Source organism: Panthera onca, chromosome C1, assembly GCF_046562875.1.
Source record: "Panthera onca isolate mPanOnc1 chromosome C1, mPanOnc1 haplotype 2, whole genome shotgun sequence".
NCBI classification, from domain to species: domain Eukaryota; kingdom Metazoa; phylum Chordata; class Mammalia; order Carnivora; family Felidae; genus Panthera; species Panthera onca.
In genome coordinates this window covers 214,373,168-214,398,070 of record NC_138346.1, presented here as the reverse complement: position 1 = coordinate 214,398,070, position 24,903 = coordinate 214,373,168, and the positions used below count along the sequence as shown (strand labels likewise).

The window sequence follows — 24,903 nt, the reverse complement described above, 5'->3', positions numbered from 1 at the left end:
AAATAGCATCTTTTTAAAAATTCAAAAAAAGATTTTTTTTACTTTATTTATTTTGAGAGAGAGAGAGAGAGGGAGAGAGAGAATCCCAAGCTAGCAGTGGAGGGCCTGATGTAGGACTCGATCTCAAGAGTCAGACACTCAACCGAGCCATCCAGGTGCCTCTCTTTAAAAAAATTTTTTTGTTGTTGTTAAGTACCCTGTATGCCCAACATGGGCTTGAACTCATCACCCCAACATCAAGAGCCACATCCTCCACCAACTGAGCCGAGTGGGCACCCTGAAAATAGCATCTTAATGACTGAGAAAGTCTGGTAAAAGTTCGGGGTTGGGGGCTCCTGGGTGGCTTGGTTGGTTAAGCATCCGACTTCGGCTCAGGTCATGATCTCACGGCTCATGGTTAAGCCCTGCGTTAGACTCTGTGCTGACAGCTCAGAGACTGGAGCCTGCTTCGGATTCTGTGTCTCCCTTCGGATTCTGTGTCTGCCCCCCCTCTGCTCGCGTTCTGTCTCTCTGTCTCAAAGAGAAATAAGCATTTTAAAAAATTTTTAAAAAAGGTTCGGAGTTGAAGCTTGGTGTGAAGGTCAGAGCAGAATAGGTAACCGTGACGAATTATGTGTTGTCCAAGATGCAATGTTACAAGATCTCCCATCCCACTTGCTCTTCTTAAAATGTGACTGTGAGAAACGAGGTCCGCGTTTGTTCCCTTTGGATTTGGGTAAGCCTGTGACCCTGGTGGAAATGATGTTATGTAACTTTTGAGACTAGGTCATAAGACAGTACAGCATCTTACTGGTTCTCTTGGGATGCTCTTAGAGCCCAGCCGCCCATGCTGTGGGGGAGCCAAAACAGCCCATGGACGGACCCCCACGGAAAGGAGCCTGGCTCCCAGCCACACAGATAGCCAGCACTCATTTGCCAGCCGTGAAAGTGAGCCGTTTTGGAGGTGTCTTCTCCCACTCTGCCAACTGGAGTCGTTACCCCAGCTGATGCTACGTGGAGCCCGGATCAGCCATCCTCTGTGAGCTATACCCAAATTGCAGATTAATGAGGAAATTAATTATTTTTTGTTATTTTTTAAGCCATTAAGTTTGAGTGGGGGCAAAAATAACCTATACACTAACTCCCCCAGTCTAGACTTTGGACCAGTCTACCAGAGAGAAGAAAAAAAATTGAGATACCCTGTGTTTAAAGTGTTTGATAGATGAACTCTACCTTAGTAGAGAAAGAATGGTTCAGTGACTGTTGTTCCTAAGGCAAGCCACACATTCTCGTTTTCCAGGAATTTTTCCACTTCTAGCAGTGAAAATCCCAGGTGTTGGGCATTCCTTCAGTCCTGGGGAAGCCGGGATGGGTGGTCACCCTAGTTGCCCCCAAGCAGAGAACTGTTCCGCTTCCCCGAGAATGAAGTAGGTTTGGAAAGAGGCCAGGTGTTTAGGAGAAATTCCTCTTAGTGGAGAGCATGATTAGAAAGGACTGTTGTGCTAATTGAATGACCTCGGGCAATTTCTCTTTGTCTCAGTTTTTGTCTCCGTCAAATGGACATAATAAAGTAACTACTGGAGAAGTAGGATTTTGTGACAAATGGTAATATACATAGTAAGCACTCAATAAATATTAACTATTGATATATTTGAGTGTGAGGCACCTGGGTGTCTCAGTCAGTAGAACATGGTGACTCTTGATCCTGGGGTTATAAGTTTGAGCCCTACATAGGGAGATTACTTAAAAATAAAATCTTAAAAAAAAAAAAAATACATGGGTGAGGTCATAAATGGATTTCTAAATCTTCGAGCCAGCCTATATAGATGGTGTTTGTGGCTAATACTGTAGGTTAGCCTACATTCCCAACCCCCTTCTCTTTTGCCTTTCTCTACTGTCAAGACTGAAGAGATGTGAGATTCCTTAGCCTCCCTTGCAATTAGAAGTGGCATGTGACATGGGGCGCCTGGGTGGCTCAGCCCACCTCCGACTCTTGATTTTGGCTCAGGTCAAGATTTCATGGTTTGTGGGTTCGAGCCCCACATGGGCCTCTGTGCTGATAGCTCAGAACTTGCTTGGAATTCTCTCTCTCCCTCTTTCTCTGCCCCTCTCCCACTCATTCTGTCTCTCTCTCTCTCCCCCCACCCCACCTCAAAATAAATAAACATTAAAAAAAGAAAAGGAAAAGAAGTGGGAGGTGACACAGATTTGGCCAATGAGTGTACACAAATCTGATGAAGGGATAATGGCAGGTGTACTTTCTTTGTCAGCTTGCATGTGGATGTCCTGGCTGGAAACCCAGCAGCCAACTCTTGACGGTAGGCTTAAGAGGCCAGGTGCCACTTCCCTGGCCTGGAGTTGCCAGGTCATCACCAGCAACTTGTCACCCCAGGTCGGCTAGATAAGGTAAAGAAGATAAGCCTCTCTGTTTACGGAGACCGCTAGAGCTGGGTTTATTGACCTGCCATTTGCAGCCCAAACACTAATTAATGCCATGAGTTTGAAGGAGATGCCCTTGGTCATTACCACGTAGCAGAGAAAGAAGTGTGGTTGGGAACACTGTCTGGGGCGCGCCTGGGTTTAGGGTTCAAGAGGAAGAGGAGCAGGAGCGGGGAGGCCCGGGGACGCAGGAGTGTCCGCGAGCACAGAAAAGCGCGGCGGAACGGGCTGGGGACCAAGAGGTGCGTCCCCCGCCCCCGCTCCGCACGGCTCCTCCTCCTCGCGCTGCTGTCCCCACCGCGGCCCGCCCCCCTCCCCGCCCCGGCCCCGCAGATAGGCCGAGGCCCCGCCGCCCCGCCGGCCACTGTCGCCCTGCCCCGCCATGCCCGCCGACCTCAGCGGCACCTGGAACCTGCTCAGCAGCGACAACTTCGACGGCTACATGCTGGCCTTAGGTAGGACGGGAGGGGCGGCCCCGCCTGGCCTCGCTGTCCCCCGTCCCCCTGACCCCCGCCCTGCCACCCCCACCCCGTCCTCGGGCCTCCGTACCCCCACCCCGCCCCCGTCTCTCCGTCTCCGGGCCCTCTGGTCTCCGTAGCCCCCGTCCTCCATCTTTTCGTCCTCTGTCCCCTGGTACCACGCCCCCCACCCCCTCTCCCACCGCCCCCCTTGTATTCGCGTCTCCCCATCCCGTGTCACTACCTCGGACCATCCTTTGTCCCCACCCCCATCTCCTGGTCCTGACATCTCCCCGTCTCCCCATCCCCGCCCCCCTCCCCCCACCGCCCCGTGCATCCTCCGTCCCCACATCCCACTTCTGTCCCCCCTCGTCCCCTGGTCCTTCCTTCTCCCCGTCGCCCGTCCCTCCCCACTATGCACCCGTCAGTCGCTACCGGCCCTGCGGTCAAGGCTCCTGCCCCACCAGGGACACCTGGGTCGCCGGGCACCTCGCAAGGGGACTTGGGGGCACGATGGGATGCTCTGCCGCGGGGCTCTGGGCAGCCGTCTCTGCGCTTCCTGGAGCCCGGTGGCTCTGCCAGGGAGGTCGCCACCCTCCGGGTGGGGGCAGCTCCAGGCGCGCTCGGGTGCACGAGGTGCCCCCGCCCGGTGACTCTGGCGCCCTCTCGAGTTGGGGAATCGCCTTGGGAATCTTTAGTTTCCTGACTCCCTTCTCCCCCCCAGGGCTTGAGTGGGGACAAGAAACCCAGACCCCTTAGAAGCCACTCCTCTCGGCCCCTAGGACACAGTGCCAACCCCGAGGACTATCGTGGGTGCCCGGAGGGGTCGCTTCTTTGCCCCCCGCCCGGCTTCCCAGCGCTTAAAGGACAGCCTGGTCTGCACGGAGGAAGGGGGACTCTGTGGCCACCAGGGGGGTGGCGGGGGTCTGACCCATGTCCTTGCTTCCCAGAACGTTTGAAGAATGTACCCCACCCTTGGTGGTTAGAAGGCCTCCCTTCCTTACCCAGTCCCAGTTTGTCCTGCCCCGAGTCTCATTCTTCAGATTTGGTGGGTGGAGCCCTGCGTGCCCAGTGCTTTCTCCTGAATGACACCAATCAGTGGCACTTTTGACAGACGGTCTCCAGCTGCTGGAAGTATGGGGACCAGGTGTTTCCTCTGGCTTCTTCTCATTATTTGACACTGGGTCTCAGTTTTTTCCATCTGTAAATTGAAAGAGAGGGGTCCAGTTTTGGTTTTTTTCCTTTAAAAAATGGTGGTAAAATATACAAAACATAAAATTGGGCATTTTAACCATTTAGAAATGTACAGTTCCGTGGCTCCAGCGTGTTTTTAAGATTTCCGTGCCTTCGGTGGGTTTCCCTCCTCCCTTCCCACCTTGAGTAGGGACGTCTGGAGCTTCTCAAGCTAAGTCTGATTCAGAAGGACACAAAATGCTGTCCTGAAGGGAAGAAGTCTTTTCTCCTCATCCCATTTTAGGTCCATTGCCTGGGGCCCCTGTGAATTAGGCTAACAGAAGACAGATTATCAAGCGGAAGTTAGTTGACACCTGCCTGGTGAAGACACGATGCCGGCGCTCAGTGCGGAGTGGCTGGAACTTGAGCGCAGCTATAGAGCATCTTAGCCGGGCGAGAACTAACAAAATAAGGGCTGGTTGGGAAGGTTTGTTATGATTCTTCTGGTGCTCTCTCCAGGTTGGCTAGAGTCTAGAGTCGCCTCCCTGACTTGCGTCCGTCGGGAACAGTGAGGGACGGGGGACAACTTTACGAAAGTAGGTCCTGCTTTGGGGCCAGTGGCGGGGGTCGGGGGTGGGGGGGGAGGGCAGAGAGCTTTTCTTCTGTCAGCTTCTTCCCAGCCGTCTGCAGTTCAATATAATAATCATGTGCCGAAGTGGTGTATTTGGGGGTGGTATGTTCTGCTACCCTTCAGCCCGAATCTCATTGCCTTTCTGTTTCCAACTTCCAAGAAGGAATTAACGCTTATTCTTCCCAAAGGCGGTAGGTCCTGGTGGTTTCCTTGTCTCTCCACTTGCCAAATTAGGGGAGGCACGTGACCATAAGCACTTTCTTCCCTGATCTATCTGGCTCGTATCTGGTTTACTCGTGTGGAGGATAAAGTGTTAAATATCAGGTGATGGCTTTGAACTTTGCCTTGCTGTATACTTTGTTTCTGGCAATTTCCATGGCTTTTGGAGCAAACCTCTGAGACCAAACGGAATGGAGTCGGCCATCCATGCAAGTGTGGGAAGACATCTTGAGCTAATCCATCTGGTATCACAAAGCAGGCTTCTTTTTTTTCTTTTATTTATTTTGAGAGAGAGAGCAAGTGGGGAAGGGGCAGAGAGCAAGAGGAGAGCGAGAGAGAGAATCCCAAGCAGACTCCACACCACCAGGACAGAGCCTGATGTGGAGCTCAAACCCACGAACCGTGAGATCATGCCCTGGACTGAAGTCAGACGCTTAACTGACTGAGCCACCCAGGCGCCCCACAAAGCAGCCTTTTCAGGGTTGCAATTAGTGTTTTTCAAATATGTGTTAGTCCATCGTTCACCTGTCCCCACACTGTCTTGCTTGTCTGACTTGTTTTTCCCATGATGTCAATACAGGCTTAACAATTATCTGCCACTGTATTAGATCCTAGGGGCTAACAGAGGCTGTTTATTTATTTCCGTGACTTACATTTATTTATCATCCAACTCACAAGCCATGGAGATTGAGTCAGCATCCTGCCTCACAACCCCTTTTCTTCCTTTGGGTTCAGGTTCCAGAAAGATACTGGATCCAGACAACACACTTAACTCTTACTTGCAATCTCTTTTCCACAAGAAATGTGAATGTGCTAAGGATTTCTGGAATTGAGGGGCTACTTGATGTAACAGAACAGCTAAGCGGAAACCCAGATAACTTAGCCGTTGATAGTTGGTAACAGAATCACAGTTACATAACCCCTGGGGCGCCTGGGTGGCTCAGTCGGTTAAGCATTAAGCATCTGACTTCAGCTCAGGTCACGATCTCACAACCCGGCTGTGAGTTCCAGCCTCGAGTCAGGCTCTGTGATGACAGCTCGGAGGCTGGAGCCTGCTTCGGATTCCGTGTCTCCCTCTCTCTCTGCCCCTCCCCTGCTCGTGCGCTCGCTCGCGCTCTCTCTCTCTCTCAAAAATAAATAAACATTTAAAAAAAAAGTTACATAATCCCTGAGTTCCTTTACTTTCTTCATTTGTTAAGCAAGGTAGCTGGACCAGATCTGATATTCTAGGTATCTAAATTACAAACCGAGATATCTCTTAGCATTTTATACAGTAGCTGAAATCAGACTTAAAACTTATTGCCAGTTCCTAACAAGCTGAGAAGAAAATGATTTGGCCACATTGCTACCCGTATGTCAACACTCTCTTCTGCCTTCCGTGTGTAAAGAACATGGACTCCAGGGTCAACCCGTTTTCCCCCCGGGCAGATTAGGGGCTCAGGACCAGATGGGTGTAGGGTTTTGTTTCTCTAGAACTAGCAGGATTTTCTTAGCCCACAGATTCTGTGCCTCACCCTGGATCCCAGACCTACGGAATCAGAATCTGCATTTAACCGGATTCTCAGGTGATTCAGATGCAAATTAAAATTTAAGAAATAGGGCTCTTTGATGCATCAAGTCGTCATTAGGACAACTGCAGAAGGTAGGTAGGTAGGACAACTGTGCAGGTCCCCTTATATGAGGATTTTATATATAATATATATATATATAATATATATATATACACACACAGTACAGAATTGTAAATATATATATATATATACACACACAGTACAGAATTGTTCATCTGTTTTCTTTTCCTTATGATTTTCTTGCTAACATCATCTTTTCTCTAGCTTACTTTATTGTAGGAATACAGCATATAATACACATAACATACAAAATGTGTATTATTTATTTATGTTATTGGGAAGGCTTCCGGTCAACAGGAGACTATTGGTAGTGAAGGCTTGGGGGAGTCAAAAGTTAGATGAGGATTTTTCAACTGAGTGCTCAGGTCCCGGGATAGGAACACCCCAACCCCTGGACTGTTCAACTGTGCCGTAAAACCGATTGTCCCTATTTATGTATATTCTTTTTTTTTTTTTTTTTTAATTTTTTTTTTTTAACGTTTATTTATTTTTGAGACAGAGAGAGACAGAGCATGAACGGGGGAGGGTCAGAGAGAGGGAGACACAGAATCTGAAACAGGCTCCAGGCTCTGAGCTGTCAGCACAGAGCCCGATGCGGGGCTCGAACTCACGGACCGTGAGATCATGACCTGAGCCGAAGTCGGCCGCCCAACCGACTGAGCCACCCAGGCGCCCCCCTATTTATGTATATTCTAATGCCAACCTATGCGGAAGTGTTCAGACCTTTCCTGAGGACTTTTGCCTCTGCTAATGGCAAGCTAATTTATTTATACTAACTCTCTCAAAGAAGACAGATAAATTAAGCTAGACCAAATGTATATGTATATTTTAAAACTTCTTAGGGAACATCAGAGAGCTACCAGAATAATGACGAATTATCATGCTGAGGTCTAGGAAAGAAGAATCCGGAGAGGCGAGCCCAGCACTTAGGACGGTTCCTACCTCAGGCTGTTTGGGAGATTCAGCTGCAGTTTGGGGAGCTTCATGGATCGGTGGAGGGGGCAAGAGTGGGAGTCCTGAGTCGGTCAAGGGTGGACACTCTGTAAACACCCTCCTCTGGGTAGGATTCCGTACCTGAGGAGTAAGGGAGACCTGGAGGTAAATAGCTTTTGAATAGACTATTGTTTCACTTTGAATCGTCTTGGTGGTCCAGAAAAATCTCAAGACCTGAACTTGAATTAAAGTGCTTTCAGATAGGGGCACCTGGGTGGCTCAGTTGGTTGGGAGTCCAACCCTTGATTTCGGCTCAGGTCAGGATCCCAGGGTCAGGGGATCGAGCCCCACGTTGGGCTCCATGCTGAGCGTGGAGCCTGCTTAAGATTCTCAATATCTCGGGGCGCCTGGGTGGCGCAGTCGGTTAAGCGTCCGACTTCAGCTCAGGTCATGATCTCGCGCTCCGTGAGTTCAAGCCCCGCGTCGGGCTCTGTGCTGACAGCTCGGAGCCTGGAGCCTGTTTCAGATTCTGTGTCTCCCTCTCTCTGACCCTCCCCCGTTCATGCTCTGTCTCTCTCTGTCTCAAAAGATAAATAAACGTTAAAAAAAAAAAAAAAAAAAAAGATTCTCAATATCTCTCTCTCTCTCTCTCTCTCTCTCTCCCTCTCCCCCTCCCCCCTCCCCCCTCCCTCCCTGCCTCCACCCCTCCCCCACTTGTGCTCTCTCTCTTAGAAAAAAAGTACTTCCAGGTAGCTAGTGGCCTTAAAAGCAATTTAAAAACAAAAAACCCTCTTTGGAGGAAGAGAACATCATGCAAGTTCTTGAATTGTTTGTACAGAAACAATGCCCAGTAAATAATCACAGTTAGACAACTACCTGAGGAGATAAAAACCCATGACAGGAAAACTCTGGGAGGTGTTGGATAATGTCTGTGTGCGGTGATCGAGGTGATGGGACCGTGAATGTTTGCTTGAGTCCAAACACGTTAAATTGCACATATTAGATATGTACTGTTCTTTGTACATATCTTTATATGTATGTAAAGAACATATGTATATGTTCTTTATACCTCAACAAAGCTGCCAAGAGATAAAAAGACCCCAATAGCAAGGATCAATAGAAACACCAAACAATAGAAATGGTGTCTCCAGATGCCAGGATTATCAGAAATAGACTATGAAGCAGTTACGCTGAGCTTAATTTTGGCAAGGACCCAGAATCCATATGAAGGTAACAGAACAGAGTTGAAAAAAGAAACAAATAGAAATTCTAGAGTTGAAAAATACCAAGTGAACTTAGAAACTTGGTTTGCAAACCCTGTTCTTCAAATTCCTTTGTATGTCCCATGTTTTCAGAGATCAGGATGTTCCTATCCTCCATTACAGAGAGGGCACCTCTCATGTGAGGGTCTTAGGACTGGCCTCAGGGAAAAATCAGAAAGTTCTTCTAGCACAAACCATTCCTCAAATTCGTTCAACTTGAACTATTCAGTATGCCAAGCTACCATATTTTGGGGTAATGTGACCTGAACCCCATCAAGAACAGTTTCTGCTCGGGATAATGAAAAAGTTCTGGAATTGGATAATGGTGGTGGTTGTACAACATTATGAATATATTTAACACCATGGAATTGTATGCCTAAAAATAGGTAAAATGATACATTTTATGTTATGTATATTTTATCACAACAGAAAAGTTGTACTGCAAGGAGACTTCAGTAGAAAACCCACAATAAGTCCTACATTACATTTTTAAAAAATTACAGGGGTGCCTGGGTGGCTTAGTGGGTTAAGCGTCCGACTTCAGCTCAGGTCATGATCTCACCGTTCGTGAGTTCAAGCCCCAGGTTGGGCTCTGGGCTGACAGCTTGGAGCCTGGAGCCTGCTTCAGATTCTGTGTCTCCCTCTCCCTCTCTGCCCCTCCCCAGCTTGCACTCTGTCTCTGTCTCTCAAAAATAAATAAACATTAAAAATTATTTTTAAAAACTAAGGCTCATTTTAAATTCAGTTGTTTGAATTGATTAATAAGTACATTTTGTGAATTAGCATTCTCTCCTAACATAGCCATGTCTTATGACTTTACAGAATGAACTAAAACATGTTTGTTAAAGACAGAGGTTTATGGTCAGGCAACTAAAGATAGCTCCTATAATAAAAACCAGAGGACCCTTATTACTTTTGTTTTTGATGGGAGAAATATCCACCCAGGAAATCTGTCCCTTTTGACAAAAAACAGAGCTTGAGATCTCTGTCCTGGCTGAATAATGAACTTAACAAAGTGCTTAGTAAACTACACAATGTCTTAACATTTAGATTCTTTTAAAAAATAAGCACATAGCACACGGAAGGGATTTATGACACAGAACTGGAATAATCAAGGTGCTTTTGGGTTCGAGAAGATTGTTTTTAATTTTCCTTTGATTGGAGCAGATTCTCTTCTTAAAGGGAAACTTTGATTCTTCTGTTTTCACCTTCCTTGGTTATAAATTCCTAAGTACAGCGACTGCGCATTTAGAACTTTGATCTCTCTACCCCTACTCCCACCCCCAGTAAAGTGTATTTAAATATGTCATTTCCCTGGGTGCCTGGGTGGCTCAGTCAGTTGAGCATCCGTCGCTTGATTTCAGCTCAGGTCATGATCTCATGGTTGGTGGGATCGAGCTCTGCGTAGGTCCCTGCCCTGAAAGGGCAGAGCCTGCTTGGGATTCTCTCTCTCTCTCTCTCTCTCTCTGCCCCTCCCCCGTGCGCGCGCGTGCTCCCGCACGTGCATGCGCGCGCGCGCACACACACACTCTCTCTCTCTCTCTCTCTCTCTCTCTCACTCAATAAACATTAAAAAAATAATTAATAGGGGCGCCTGGGTGGCGCAGTCGGTTAAGCGTCCGACTTCAGCCAGGTCACGATCTCGCCGTCTGTGAGTTCGAGCCCCGCGTCGGGCTCTGGGCTGATGGCTCGGAGCCTGGAGCCTGTTTCCGATTCTGTGTCTCCCTCTCTCTCTGCCCCTCCCCCGTTCATGCTCTGTCTTTCTCTGTCCAAAAATAAATAAAAAACGTTGGAAAAAAAAAATTAAAAAAAAAATAATAATTAATAAAAATAAGTATGTCTTTGGCCTAGAGAGAGGGAAGGGTGGTGCCACAGCTTTAAGAAAGTGTGTCCCTCAGGGCACCTGGGTGGCTCAGTCAGTTGCATGTCTGACTCGATTTCAGTTCAGGTCATGATCCTGGGGTCGTGGGATCTAGCCCTGTGTCAGGCTCCCTCCTGAGTGTGGAGCCTGGTTGGGATTCTCTGTCTCCCTCTGCCTCTCTCCCCTGCTTGAACTCTCTCTCTCTCTTAAAAAAAAAAGAAAAAAAAAGTACGTCTCTTCTTAAAGCTACTGTTCAACAAGCTCCAAGAATCTTCTCCAGCATTTAAAAAAAAATTTTTTTTAACATTCATTCATTTTTGAGAGACAGAGAAACAGAATGCAAGCAGGGGTGGGGTAGAGAGAGAGGGAGACACAGAATCCAAAGCAGGCTCCAGGCTCTGAGCTGTCAGCACAGAGCCTGACGCGGGGCTTGAGCTCATGATCCTGAGATCAAGAGACACATGCTCTACCAACTGACCCAGCCAAGCATCCCTTGAAGATTTTAACTTACTATTAAAGATTTTATATTATTTAACTTACTATTTTTTAATTTTTAAAAAATGTTTACTTATTTTTTTTTTAACATTTATTCATTTTTGAGAGTGAGAGAGACAGAGCATGAGCAGAGGAGGGCCAGAGAGAGAGGGAGACACAGAATCAGAAGCAGGCTCCAGGCTCTGAGCTGTCAGCCCAGAGCCCGACGCGGGGCTTGAACTCATGGACTGTGAGATCATGACCTGAGCCGAAGTCGGACGCCCGACCGACTGAGCTACCCAGGCGCCCCAGAAAAATGGTTACTTATTTTTGAGAGAGACAGAGAGTGTGTGAGAGGTGGAGTGGCAGAGAGAGAGACAGAGGATCCCAAGCAGGTCCATGCTGACAGCAGTGAGTCTGATGTGGGGCTCGAACTCTCGATCTGCAAGATCATGACCTGAGCGGAAGTCAGACGCTTAACTGACTGAGCCACCCAAGCGCCCCTAAAGATTTTATTTTTAAGTAATCTCTACACCCAACTTGGGGCTTACAGGTTTTAAAACCATAACTGATGTAAAGTAATAACCTAAAGTTTGTTTTTTATTTGGTTGGTTAAGTTGGTTTTGTTTGACTTACACGATGGTGTTTAAGGAAAGTCAGCAATAACTTTTAAATTTGGCTTGGTCTTTTTAATAATGAGATAAATATTTTTTAAGGGTTTAGCCTTAATACTTAAATGTAAAAAAAAAGAAAAAAAAAGTTTCTTGGGCACCTGGCTGGCTCACTTGGTAGAGAAAACAACTCTTCATCTCAGGGTTGTGAGTTCAAGCCCCATGTTGATTGGACAGATTACTTAAAAATTGAAAAAAAAAAAAGGTTTTCTCAAAATAAGGACATTTATCTTTTATTTGGAGTTTAGAAATACTGCAGGGGCCCTGCTCATTGCTTGGCCAATTTTCCTGGACTGGAAATGATGTGTGAAGCCCCGAGTAGCAGTTCATGTCAGATAAAAATGAATCTGTTAGGCAAACAGGTTAAAACAGGGGTTGGTGTCTTGCTGGCTTAGTCAGTGGAGCGTGAGACTCTTGATATCGGAGTGGTGAGTTCGAGCTCCACGTTGGGTGTAGGGATTACTTAAAACTAAAATCCTTAGGGGCGCCCGGGTGGCTCAGTCGGTTGAGCGACCGACTTCGGCTCAGGTCATCATCTCACGGCTCGGGAGTTCGAGCCCCGCGTCGGGCTCTGTGCTGACAGCCCGGAGCCTGGAACCTGCTTCCGATTCTGTGTCTCCCTCTCTCTCTCTGCCCCAACCTACTTGCATTCTGTCTCTGTCTCTCTCAAAAATCAATGAACATTAAAAAAAAAAATTTAAAAAAACCCCTAAAGTCCCTAATGGAGCGCTTGGCTCACCACTTCGGTGTCCGACTCTTGATTTCAGCTCAGGTTACCATCTCACGCTCGTGACATCTAGCCCCAAGTCGGGCTCTGCATTGGGCATGGAGCCTGCTTGAGATTCTCTTTCTCCTTCTCCCTCTGCCTCTCCCTCTCTCTCTCTCTGTTTCTGGGGTACCTGGGTGGCTCAGTGGTTAAGGGTCCGGCTTTGGCTCAGGTCATGGCCTTGTGGTTCATGGGTTCGAGTACTGCATCAGGGTCTGTGCTGACAGCATGGAGCCTGCTTGAGATATATTCTCTCTCTATCTCTCTCTCTCTCTCTCTCTCTCTCTCTCTCTCCCTCCCTCCCTCCCTCCCTCCTCTCTCTGCTCTCAAAATAAATAAACTTTAAAATAAGTAAACATTAAAAAAATCTTTAAAACAAATAGGGGTCAACTCAGGGGGCACCTGACTGGTGCGGTTGATAGAGCCTGCAACTCTTGATCTCTGGGTTTTAAGTCTGAGCCCCATGTTGGATGTAGAGGTTACTGTAAAAATTTTAAAAGATAGAACCAAATGGGGCGCCTGGGTGGCTCAGTCAGTTAAGCGGCCGACTTCAGCTCAGGTCATGATCTCGCGGTCCGTGAGTTCAAGCCCCGCGTCGGGCTCTGTGCTGACAGCTCAGAGCCTGGAGCCTGTTTCAGATTCTGTGTCTCCCTCTCTCTGCCCCTCCCCCGTTCATGCTCTGTCTCCCTCTGTCTCAAAAATAAATAAACGTTAAAAAAAAAAAAAATCTTTGAAAAAAAAAAAAAGATGGAACCAAACTACCTCCAATGAGGCACGTAACTCTCTTAAATGAAGATTCCCGGACATTTGTTTTACATAATAGGACAATCCTGACATGGGAGAACCATGTCCTAGGTCTCATAGAAATGGTAGGTGATGAGCCGGCATCCAGTGGTGGCTCTCTGCCAGGGAGACCATGTCACCTGCTCCTAACAGTCCAGTGGCACCCATCTGACTTCATTTTCTCTGAGTTAGAGCCCAGTGGTTCTTATGGTACCCCCACATTTCGTCTCAAGTTCGTCCCCCCTCCTTATTCTCCCTCATTATGCTCCAGCCACCCCAGGCTCCTGGTGGTTCCTGAACCCATCTGCACATCCTTGCCGGTGTCCCTGGGCTCCCTGGGACCTCTCCTGGCTGAAGTGTCACCTGGCTGTCCTAGTTTAAAAAAAAAAAAAATTAACATTAACATTTATTCACTTTTGAGAGACAGAGCATGAGTGGGGGAGGGGCAGAGAGAGAGAGGGAGACACAGAATCCGAAGCGGGCTCCGGGCTCCGAGCTGTCAGCACAGAGCCTGACACGGGGCTGGAAGCCACGGGACCACTGGCGAGATCGTGACCTGAGCTGAAGTCAGAAGCTTAACCAACTGAGCCACCCGGGCGCCCCCTGGCTACTCTAGTTAAAATAGCAACAGTTGCCAGGCTGGCTCAGTCAGTAGAACCTGTGACTCTTGGTCACAGGGTCATGAATTCGAGCCCCGTGTCAGACACAGGTTATTTAATAAATAAATAAATGAAATGGCAACAGTTACTTCTAGCTACATAATGTGCTCAAAGCTGCTAACAGGAAAACGGAGTTCGAGTCCACCGTCTCTCAAAACCTGGAGCTTCTCACATTCCGTGTTTCTGTGTGTGGCTCTGTTTTAAGGTTTATTAACGATTTCCAAATGTACGATACTGTATGCATGAGTGCATGGCTTTTGACTTTTGTGTGTGTGTGTTGTTCAGACACTGTTCAAATGCTGTCTTAAAGTGTAAATACAGGGGCGCCTGGGTGGCTCATTCAGTTGAGCATCCCACTTAGGGTCAGGTCATGATCTCAAGGTTTGTGGGTTCAAGCCCCACCTCGGGCTTTGTGTTGACAGCTCAGAGCTTGGAGCCCACTTCAGATTCTGTCTCTCTCTCTCTCTCTCTCTGCTCCTCCCCCACTTGTGTTCTTCTCTCTCTCTCTCTCTCTCTCAAAAATGAATAAACTTAAAAAAAAAAAGTGTAAATACAGGGGCGCCTGGGTGGCTCAGTCACTTAAGCATCTGATTCTTGGTTTCAGCTCAGATCACAATCTCAGAGTTTGTGAGTTCGAGCCCCATGTCAGACTCCGTGCTGACTGCACGGAGCCTGCTTAGGATTCTCTCTCTCCCTCTCTCTGCCCCTCCCCTGCTCATGCTCTCAAAATAAACTGCAATTTCAAAAAGTGTAAATACATAAAGCAGACAAAGGCAGAGTTGCTGTGTTTGAGTTTGGGCTGGGACCTGAGCCCTGTCCCCTTGGCTTCTGTGTCCTCTTGCCAGCCCCTGGGGGAGCTCCTGGAATGGCTTCTTCCAGGCCCAGCTGCAAATCCGTAACCCAAGGCACGGCCCACCAATGACTCTTCCCTGAAGGCTGGTCAAGCTTTTTTTTTTTTTTAATATATTTTTGAGAGAGAGAGAGAGGCAGAGAGACAGAGAATCCTAAGCAGGCCCCACACTGCCAGTGCAGAGGCTGACATGGGGCTTGAACTCACGAACAGAGGAGAGGCAGAGAGAGAGAGAGAGGGAGAGAGGGAGAGAGAGAAGGAGAGAGGGAGAGAGGGAGAGAGAATCCCAAGCAGACTCCACACTGTCAGCACAGAGCCCGTTGCAGGGCTCTAACTCATGAACCAGGAGATCATGACCTGAGCCGGAACCAAGAATCCCAAACTCAACCAACAGAGCCACCCAGGTGCCCCTTGGTCAAGCTTTTTAATCAAGCCTCTAGATGGAGCTTTGCCAGGATAACTCCCTACAGATCCAATTTTGGCAACAAACGGCATTGAAATCGTAAAAGAAACATTAGCTATGAAATACAGTGGTTTGGAGGGCAGCTGCCAAACCCTTCGCTTTTGCGTCTCGAGTGAATGTTGAGATTTTTTTTCTTTTTTAAAAATTATTTTTAAGGTATTGACTTTGCCACTCGTAAGATAGCCAAGTTGCTGAAGCCACAGAAAGTGATTGAGCAAAATGGGAATTCTTTTACCATCCACACATACAGCAGCCTGAGGAACTACCTTGTTACGTTTAAAGTTGGAGAAGAATTTGAGGAAGAGAATAAAGGCCTGGATAACAGGAAATGCAAGGTAAAAGAATTCAAGTGATAACCTAGGCCCTTGATTTGGCGAGATTAACTCAGCGTCCTACTTAGTACCACTTTGAGGACACTGCCAGAGCAAGCCAGCATTTTCTCCCCTCTCTCACGCAGAGCCTGGTCACCTGGGACAGTGACAGACTCACCTGCGTCCAGAAGGGGGAAAAGAAGAACAGAGGCTGGACCCATTGGATCGAAGGGGACAAACTCCACCTGGTGATTGCCACCTTTCATTCTTATGATACAATATTAAAGCACGGCAGCAACCCCACCATTCTAATCCACCATTTGGCTTTTTTTTTTTTTTTAATGTTTGTTTATTTTGGTAGGGGAGGGGCACAGAGAGGGAGAGTGAGAGAATCCCGAGCAGGTTCTATGCTCATCGCAGAGCCCAATGCGGGGCTTGATCCCACAACCCTGGGATCATGACCTGAGCATATATACATACATATACATATATATATATACAATAAGGGAGCTACTGGCTGCTTAATATTCCATCAGGTCGGTGAATTATCATTTTTGAAAAACATTTCCTTAATTTCAGTGTCCAGGGTATTGTTTCAGGGTGTTTTCTGCTACTGCTTTTTTTTTTTTTAAGTTTATTTTTATTTAGAGAGAGAGATAGAGAACAAGCGGGAGAGGGGCAGAGAGAGAGGGAGACAGAATCCCAAGCAGGTTCCCCACCGTCAGCTCAGAGCCTGATGCGAGGTCTAACTCACAAACTGTGAGATCACGACCTGAGCCAAATTCAAGAGTCGGATGCTTAATGGACTGGGCCGCCCAGACGCCCCTGCTGTTGCTTAAATTCATGTAAATAGAGCTTTTTTGCATCCATGGGTTTATTTCCTTCGGAAGAATTCACAGAGAGGATCGTGGTCAGAGGCACACACATCGTTGCCTCTTGCTACCTCATTGCCTTACTTCCAGAAGAGTGTGTCAATCGCCAATGCCCCCAGCACTCCATGAACGGGCAAGTTCTAGCTCAAGCTATTCAGTAATTTCTAAATATAATTTAGAAGGCATAAAATTGTATATCAAGGATTGATCATGGCTTTGTAAATGAGAATTGCTTCCTGCTATATATATTATAATCGCTGACATTTCTTGAGTGACGACTTTGTGCTCAACTACTGTGCTAAATAAATCCTTGCGTGTGTTATCTCACTTGGTCTTTAAGACAGTCCTGTGAAAGGGACTCTATTTTTCCCATTTACAAATGAAGAGATTCAGATTTAGAAACTCTCCATGGCTGGTGAGTAGCGAGTCAAATCCAGGGCTGACAAAAATGTGTGCTTTCAACTCTATGCCTCTTTGCCTTAATGTATGTGAGATCTTGGCCAGAACCGTGGAAACAAAATTAGAGCACTTACGTTAAAGTTAGGTGTGTCTTTGAAGGTCTGGATAGTCTTTGATCGCCCAGACACTGAAGATATTTTGATTCTTGGGGCACCTGGCTGGCTAAGTAGGTAGGAGCAGGTGACTCTTGATCTGGGGGTTGTGAGTTCATGCACCACATTGGGTGTGGAGCTTACTTAAAAAAAAAAAAGATATTTTGATTCTAGATTGACAAATCTGACATTCTTCTGACGATAAAATCAAAATTAAGACACTTGCCATCGCAAAAATGTGATATGGAACTACAAAGAAAGACAAATACGTTTGAGGATATAGATTAGTTGACTGTAAGAGGTAATGTGCAAATTGCATGCATCCTTCCTTGGCATAACTCTGCCCAAGCAGAGGAGAGAAGGGTCCTTGCTCTAAGGACACTCACAGGACAATTCTTACATGCTGTGATAGAACACAGAATCAATATTTGGTCTTGGTATCTGGTTCCTAAAACCCTTGGGATCTCCAGAGTAATGAGTGTCCTCTGTAGGCTAATGAGATGACTGGGGGCCGGGGTCTCCCAGATGGCCGAAGATTTATCAGTCATGCCTACGTAAGGAAACCCCCACAAACACCCCTAAATGAGAAAGGTTGGAGAGCTTCCTAGTTGGTGAAAACATCAACGCACTGGGAGAGTGGGCCCCCTGAAGGGCCCGTGGAAGTTCCGCACACACACCCCCCATCCTGTGTCCTATGCACCTCTCTACTTGGCTGTTCTTGAGTTGTATCCTTGATAATAAAGCTCTCCATAGAGAGAGATAGAGAACAAGCGGGAGAGGGGCAGAGAGAGAGGGAGACAGAATCCCAAGCCGTTTCTGTGAGCCGTTCTAGCAAATTCCTGACCCTGAGGAGAGGGGGTGGGAATCCCCATTTAATAGCTGGGCAGTCAGAAGTTTGGGTGGCTGGGGACTGGGTGTTTGATGTCTAAAGTTGGGGCTGTTTTGGGAGGCCGAGCCCTTAACCTGTGGGGTCTGCACTAGCTCTGGGTCGTCGGTGTCAGAATTGACTTGAATTGTTGGACACCCAGTTGGTGTCACCGAGCTGGAGGAGCAGGGTCGGAAGAGACACCCCAGCCCTGCTGTCAGAAGTGCTGTGAGTAATAATAGTCAATAGCCCACATGCCAACTCATCTTTCTTCTCCCCTTCCCCTTTCCCTAGGAAATGTTCTGTGAAGGCCAAGTGTGCAAACAGACGTTCCAGAGAGCCTGAGCTGTCTCCGTCCCCAGAGCCCACGTGTGACAGCAGCCTTAATGGTGACTCCTCTTCCCAAATGAACAGATGTTACTCTGTCCGGGTTTGGCGACGGGAACTTGTGGTCGGGGAGACGCCTCACCACCTGTTCCCGAAGCCATTTACTCGGATTGTGGGAAAACTGCTCAGTTTCAATAAACCTGTCCAACGACTCTGACTTTTTCCTTCTAGATGTAGCGTGTGCCATTATTTTAAGAAGTATTTGAAAACCTTCCAGGTGCACCACGGACACACCAATGAACAGGATGTAATTCCGTCTTCAAGGGCTTGTGGGGAAAATGGACAAGCGAGCCATCTGAACAGCGGTGATCAGCACAGGCAGCCCTGAGAGCCCGGAAGGGGATGGGCCAGTGGTGGCAAGGGGCCACCAGGGAGGGGTGGAGCCCGGAAGCGCAGGTAAGCAGGAAGCATCAGGAAGCCTTCTAGGTGAAAGGCTGGGGTGAGGGAAAGGATGTTTGAAGACCCGAAACATTGCTTCCCCTGCAGCGTGGGGGTATGTGGGCTGAGTGCGAGAGATGCCACGGAAGCCTGGAAGGCAGGCAGCGGCCCTATCGTGACGACTCTTGAAGGTCGGGTTACAGAGGGAAGATGTGTCCCCCAAAGTGACAGGGTGGCGGTTGCTGGCACTAAGCAGAAGATCTGCACAGCCAGGCTGGCTCACAGAAGGAACTCTGACTACAGTTGGAAGAAGGGGCTGTGGGCGGGGCTTGCAATTCGGGAGGCAGTGCTAGAAAGTGCTGCCGCAATCCCCGTGTGAGATGGTGAAGGTCAGGAGCACCTGGGGCCCAAGTCTCAAATACAGTGAATGGACTGGGGGCTGGAGAGAAACAGCTAATTATTTACGACACCGAATCCATAGTCCAAGGTGGTGGATGACCTGTAGTGATGATGGAGGAGGAGGAAGATAGCCTGTTTGGGGTTTAGGAAGCTGTAGGAAGGAAGGTCAAGGCCAACTGGAAAGAAGGCAACACAGGGGCGCCAACACAGGATGGCTCAGTCGGTTAAGCCTCTGGCTCTTGGTTTCAGCTCAGGTCTCATGGTTCGTGGGATCGAGCCCCACCTCGGGCCCTGTGCTTGTTAGTGCGGGGCTTGCTGGGGATTCTCTCTCCTCTCTCTCTCTGCCCATTCCTCCCTCCCCTTTCTCAAAGTAAATTAATAAGCATTAAAAAAAGAAAGAAGGTAACACAATCAGAAGAATGAGGTCTGGATTTTGAAGTGCTGTGCCCAGTACAAGCCAGGCTGTCAGGAGATGATGTCAAGCATATAAACTATGCATATGGATGAGACTGTGCTGGACATTGTGTGTGTGTGTGTGTGTGTGTGTGTGTGTGTGTGTTTTAAGATTTTATTTATAAGTAATCCCTACACCCAACATGGGGCTTGAACTCACAACCCTGAGATCAAGAGTCACACGCTCCCCCGACTGAGCCAGCCAGGCGCCCCGGGGACACTGAGTTTAAAGTGAGAGAGGGGTGGCTCAGTCGGTTGGTCGTCTGCTTCTTGGTTTTAGCTCAGGTCGTGATCTCGTGGCTCGTGGGTTCAGGCCCTTCATCAGGCCCCGTGAAAGCAGCGTCGTTCCTACTTGGGGTTTCTCTGCTCCTCTCTCTGTGCCCCTCCCCTGCTTGAGCTCTCAAGATAAATAAATTTTTTTTTTAATTTTTTTTTTAACATTTATTTATTTTTGAGACAGAGAGAGACAGAGCATGAATGGGGGAGGGTCAGAGAGAGAGGGAGACACAGAATCTGAAACAGGCTCCAGGCTCTGAGCGGTCAGCACAGAGCCCGATGCGGGGCTTGAACTCACGGACCGGACCGTGAGATCATGACCTGAGCTGAAGTCAGACGCTCAACGGACTGAGCCACCCAGGCGCCCCAAGATAAATAAATTTTTAAAAAAAGAGCTAAAGTGAGAGAGAAGCCTGAGATACAAAAGCTGCGAGAAGGGGGGACAGAGGGGCGGCACCCGGGAAGCGAGGGCAGGGAACGTTTCCGGGCGGACGCAGTGAAGGGTCCTGGCTGAGATGGCCTAGGTGGCCAGAAGGCAAGCAGCAGTGGGACCGGCGCTGGGCCAGCACGCCAGGAGCGTGGGACCAGAGGAGATGAGCGAGTATAGACAGTGAGTGTTTGGCCGACGAGTGGAAGGAACGTGGGGGTAGTTTCAGGGAGTCTTGCGAGGGAGTAACTAGTCCCTGGATCACCGAGTCTATGCAGGAGAAGGAAAGTCAGGAGAGGACTAATGTCCACTGAACGCCTACGATGTGCTAGGCTCTAAGCTGGGCTTTAGGGCTCCGAGGAGAACAGCTGAGTAAAGGTCTATGCCTGGAAGGAGCTGGCAGTGTGTAGGTAATGACAGACTTCAGTGAGAAATTAAAGTCCGGGTATCAGATGTCACTCTTGCTCCAACTAACAGAAACCAGCTTGTTAGTTTGACCCTTAGACACGATGACATCAGGGGCCCCTGGCTGGCTCAGTCAGTTAAGCGTCTGACTTCGGCTCAGGTCATGATCTCGCAGTCAGTGAGCTTGAGCCCTGCATCAGGCTCTGTGCTGCCAGCTCAGAGCCTGGAGCCTGCTTCAGATTCTGTGTCTTCCTCTCTCTCTGCTCCTCCTCTGCTCGTGCTCTCTCTCAAAAATAAATGAACATTAAAAAAGGAAAGAAAGAAAAGAAAGGAAGGAAGGAAGGAAGGCAGGAAGGAAGGAAGGAAGAGTGACTTCAGAGCCAGAAAAAGTTAGAAGATTGTCAGTCCAATGAGATATTGTGACCCCACCAAACAGAAAGACTATGAAATTGTTTCAGGGTAGAATCAGGTAGTAAGTGGATTAGCTGACGGTGTAGATCGACATCAGGTTTGAGAATTGTGTGATGAGTAATTTGAATGGGGGGCTGTGGGCTGTGAGGGCTCCCCTTTGTGGAAATCTCCTGCTCCCTAACATAACGGCTCTGCCTGGAGGCCACGAGAGACAGTCGGCTCTTGTGGGAGGCAGAATTTTATCAACATTTGTGAATTTATCCAAATACGAACAAGTGTGCAAATGCCCGGAATTTGGCAGGGAACAAAACGAAAAGTTTCTCCGCTCCTGGACCTTCCACTCCCATGGGAGGAGGAGATTAGAAACATAAGTTAAAAATAGAGTGCATCACATAGTGGTAAGAGCTACAGAAAAATAATACCTCAGGATGTTGGTGGTGACCTTCAAGTAAGATGGTTAAGAAGGACTCAGAGGGGCGCCTGGCGGGCTCAGTCAGTTAAGCGTCCGACTCCTGATTTCAGCTTGGGTCATGATGCCAGGGCTCTGTGCTGAGCATGGAGCCTGCTTGAGATTCATATTCTCTCTCTCTCTCTCTCTCTCTCTCTCTCTCTCTCTCCCCCATCCCTCTCCCCTGTTTGCACATGCTCTCTCCCTCTCTCTCAAAAAAAAAAAAAAGGACTCACAAAAGTGAGTCTCAAGGTGAGGAACAAGCTGTGTGGATAGCAGCGCGGGAGGTGGGGGGGCACAGAATCAGTGCAAAGGCCCTGGGGTGAGGATGTGTGACGTGCTAGAGATGCAGCTGGGAGGCTGAGGGTGCAAGGCCGGGAGGACGCAGAGACGAGGTCGCCTCTGGGAGAACTCTCAGGAATCTCATCTGCTAAGATTTGCTGCTTTGCGGGCCCTGGAAGCACCACTTCATTCAGTTCAGGACACCGAAGCGGTGACTTTACATCTCTTTTAGCAAAGCTGTGCCCCCCTCTACCTCTGCCTGCAGGCTAACCAGCTCCATTCTGGCTGGCCCTCACCCCTCCTTCTGGCACAGGACTCGACCCAAAGCAGCAGCGAACAACCTGCGGCAGTTCTCTGCCTTTCTTGTGCAAACTCTAGTTCAGATGAAGCAAATAGCGAAGGAGGCGAAGTTCTTATTTATAGGATGTCAACTGATAGATGGGAAAAGAATAGCAGATTCAGAAGATCACCATTTTTCACCCTTCAAGGAAAGGATGGCCCCGAGCAATAATCATCATCAGTGGTTGAGAACGTGATTCTACGTGGCCTTAAGAGAGTCTTTGAAACGAACGGGTCAGGCTGACACCCCCACAGGAACCCACTGATGAATCTTATCACTCAAGGTGGGGCCGGGTACTGTGTGTGTATGACATGATGCATTAAGAGATGGCCATAGGAGTACCTGGGAATCCTTTCTTCTCCTTTTTTTTAATTTTAATGTTTATTTTAGAGAGAGAGAGAGAGAGAGAGAGACTGAGCCTGAGCTGGGGAGAGGCAGAGAGAGGGAGACACAGAATCTGAAGCAGGCTTCAGGCTCCGGGCCGTCGGCACAGAGCCCTACGTGGGGCTCGAACCTTGAACCGCGAACCATGAGATCATGGCCTGAGCGGAGGTCGGACGCTTAACCGACTGAGCCACCCAGGCGCCCCTCTGTGAATCCTTTTTCAAAAAAGGAACTAAATCAGCCTGTAAATCTAACTACTGGTTCATAAGGAATGTGGGGAATTCAATTCTAGAAGACAAATAAGTGATTATGTCACCCGATAACATAGCATGATAAAAATAGGGGTAAGGAGACTTGTTCTAAATTAAAAGAGGTAACGAAGTAGGAGTCTCATCAATCAAATGCAATATGCTTATGCATATCCTGATTAAAATAAAACAAACCTAAAAAGACTTTAGGGACTCCTGGCTGGCTCAATTAGAAGAGCATGTGACTCTGGATCTCTGGGTTATGAGTTGGAGCCCCACGTTGGGTGTGGAGGTTACTTAAGAATATATAAATAAATAAAAACACAAAGATGTGATATGTTTCTTTAAAAAAAAAAAAAAGACATATCTGGAACACGTAGTGGCTCAGTCGGTTAAGTGTCCGACCTCGGCTCAGGTCATGATCTCACAGCTTGTGAGTTTGAGCTCTGCGTCGGGCTCTGTGCTGACAGCTCAGAGCCTGGAGCCCGCTTCAGATTCTGTGTCTCCTCCTCTCTCTGCCCCTCCCCTGCTCATGCTCTGTCTCTCTCTGTCTCAAAAATAAATAAAAAACATTAATTTTTTTTTAATTTTTTAATAAAATAAAAATATGTATGTATGTAAGTAATCTCCAGGCCCACTGTGGGGCTCGAACTCATGACCCTGAGATCTAGAGTCCCGCCTGCCACCTTCTAAGCCAGCCAGGTGCTCCTGGAAAATGTCTAACAATTCCTCACTTAAGCACCCCACGAAATCAAGGTGGGCCCTTGTTTTAACTTTGAACCTTCTTTTCCCTCAGCCCCGATCTGTGTCTTCGGGCGTTTTTTAAGGAAAATGTTTGAAATCACATGGAAAAATGCCACCTGCTGAGACTCACCCTTCACACTGTCCAAGGGAAAGAAGGCGCTAAGGAAAAGACGGCACCCAGCTTCCCCCAGGACTTATTTTGGCCCCCCAGAGCAGTGGGGTCACGTGGCACCAGGCCAGCGGGGGCGCCCACCCCCTCCGTCCACCCCCGTCTACCCCCTGCCCCCTCCTCTTCCCCAGCAACCCCCCCCCCCCCCCCCCCCCCGCCGCCTCTCCCAGACTGCGCGGCTCCCCCAGAGACTCAGTTGGTGGCGTGGTGGCGGTGGCCTGGGGGGGGGCGGGGTGACACCGTGGTGGCTGCCCCGCCCCTCACTGTGCCTTCCGGAGCCTGGAAATCCCGGCTCCTCCAGGCCGGTGCTAGGCGGCTCCAGGCTGAGGTAGGGTCGGGGTGTGGGGAGCGCCCCCTGGTGGCCGAGCCGCACCTCCTCTGCCCGTCCACTGAGGAGGCAGGGGGCTCTCTCTTTTTAAAAAAAAAAAAAATGTTTATTTATTTTGAAATGGGGGGAGGGGCAGCGAGAGAGGAGAGACACAGAATCCCAAGCCGGCTCTGTGCTGTCAGGGCAGAGCCCGACAGGGGCTCGATCTCGCGAATTGTGAGATTATGACCTGAGCCAAAATCCAGAGTCCGGGGCTTAACCAGCTGAGCCACCCAGGCGGCCCCCCCACCCCCGCCCTCTTTTTTTTTTTTTTTTTAGTTTTTAGATTTAGGGTATTTTGTTTACATAACAAAGTGTTGTCGTATTAACTGTTTTTTTAAGAGTACCGCGCATTTGGGGGCGCCTGGGTGGCTCAGTCGGTGTAGGGTCAGACTTCGGCTCAGGCCATGCACCCAGGGTTCGTGGGTTGGAGCCCCGCATCCGGCTTTGTGCTGAGAGCCTGGAGCCCGCTTCAGAATCTGTGTCTCCCTCTCTCTACCCCTCCCCCTCTAGTGCTCTGTCTCTCTCTTTCAAAAATGAATACACGTTTTAAAAAATTTCAAAAAAAGAGTAGAGTGCGTTTGCATTAAATACACTCACAGTGCTGTGCAGCCGTCACCACCATCCATCTGCAGAACTTTTCCTCTTCCCAAATTGAAACCCTGTCCCCGTTAAACACTAACTCCCCATTCCCTCCCTCCCTCCCAGCTCCTGGCAACCACCATTCTGCTTTCTGCCTCTTACATTACACTACTCACATAAATGGAATCATATTTGTCTTTTGTGGCTGGCTTATTTTTACATAGCTTAAATCTTCAAGGCTCGTCCCTGCTGTAGCATTCGTCAAAATTCCTTTCCGTTAATTTTTTTAACTTTATTTATTTTGAGAGCAAGAGAGAGCAGAGGGGAGGCAGAGACAGAGGCAGAGAGAGAA

General features: G+C 48.5%; 2 protein-coding genes across 3 annotated transcripts in view; both read left to right on the top strand.

The window, feature by feature from the left end:
* NMNAT1 (nicotinamide nucleotide adenylyltransferase 1) overlaps positions 1-1,018 on the top strand; it is a 34,382-nt gene extending 33,364 nt beyond the window's left edge. For both annotated transcript variants that reach the window (XR_009607069.3, XR_009607070.3), the window contains exon 8: positions 814-1,018. The gene's annotated coding sequence lies outside the window, so the exon portion shown is untranslated. The remainder of the gene's footprint in view (positions 1-813) is intronic.
* A 1,734-nt stretch (positions 1,019-2,752) lies between these two features.
* Positions 2,753-18,408, top strand: RBP7 (retinol binding protein 7). Its single transcript, XM_060622143.3, has 4 exons — positions 2,753-2,873; positions 15,409-15,587; positions 15,710-15,811; positions 18,146-18,408. Exons 1-4 carry the CDS (start codon positions 2,801-2,803, stop codon positions 18,194-18,196), a joined length of 405 nt encoding a protein of 134 aa, XP_060478126.1. The 5' UTR covers positions 2,753-2,800; the 3' UTR covers positions 18,197-18,408.
* Positions 18,409-24,903: the final 6,495 nt, after the last annotated feature.

Coding starts and splice junctions, on each gene's coding strand:
- RBP7 (XM_060622143.3), top strand. CDS start 2,801: ATGCCCGCCGACCTCAGCGGCACCTGGAACCTGCTCAGCAGCGACAAC. Junction 2,874..15,408: donor CGGCTACATGCTGGCCTTAG/GTAGGACGGGAG, acceptor ATTATTTTTAAG/GTATTGACTTTGCCACTCGT. Junction 15,812..18,145: donor AAGGGGACAAACTCCACCTG/GTGATTGCCACC, acceptor CCCTTTCCCTAG/GAAATGTTCTGTGAAGGCCA.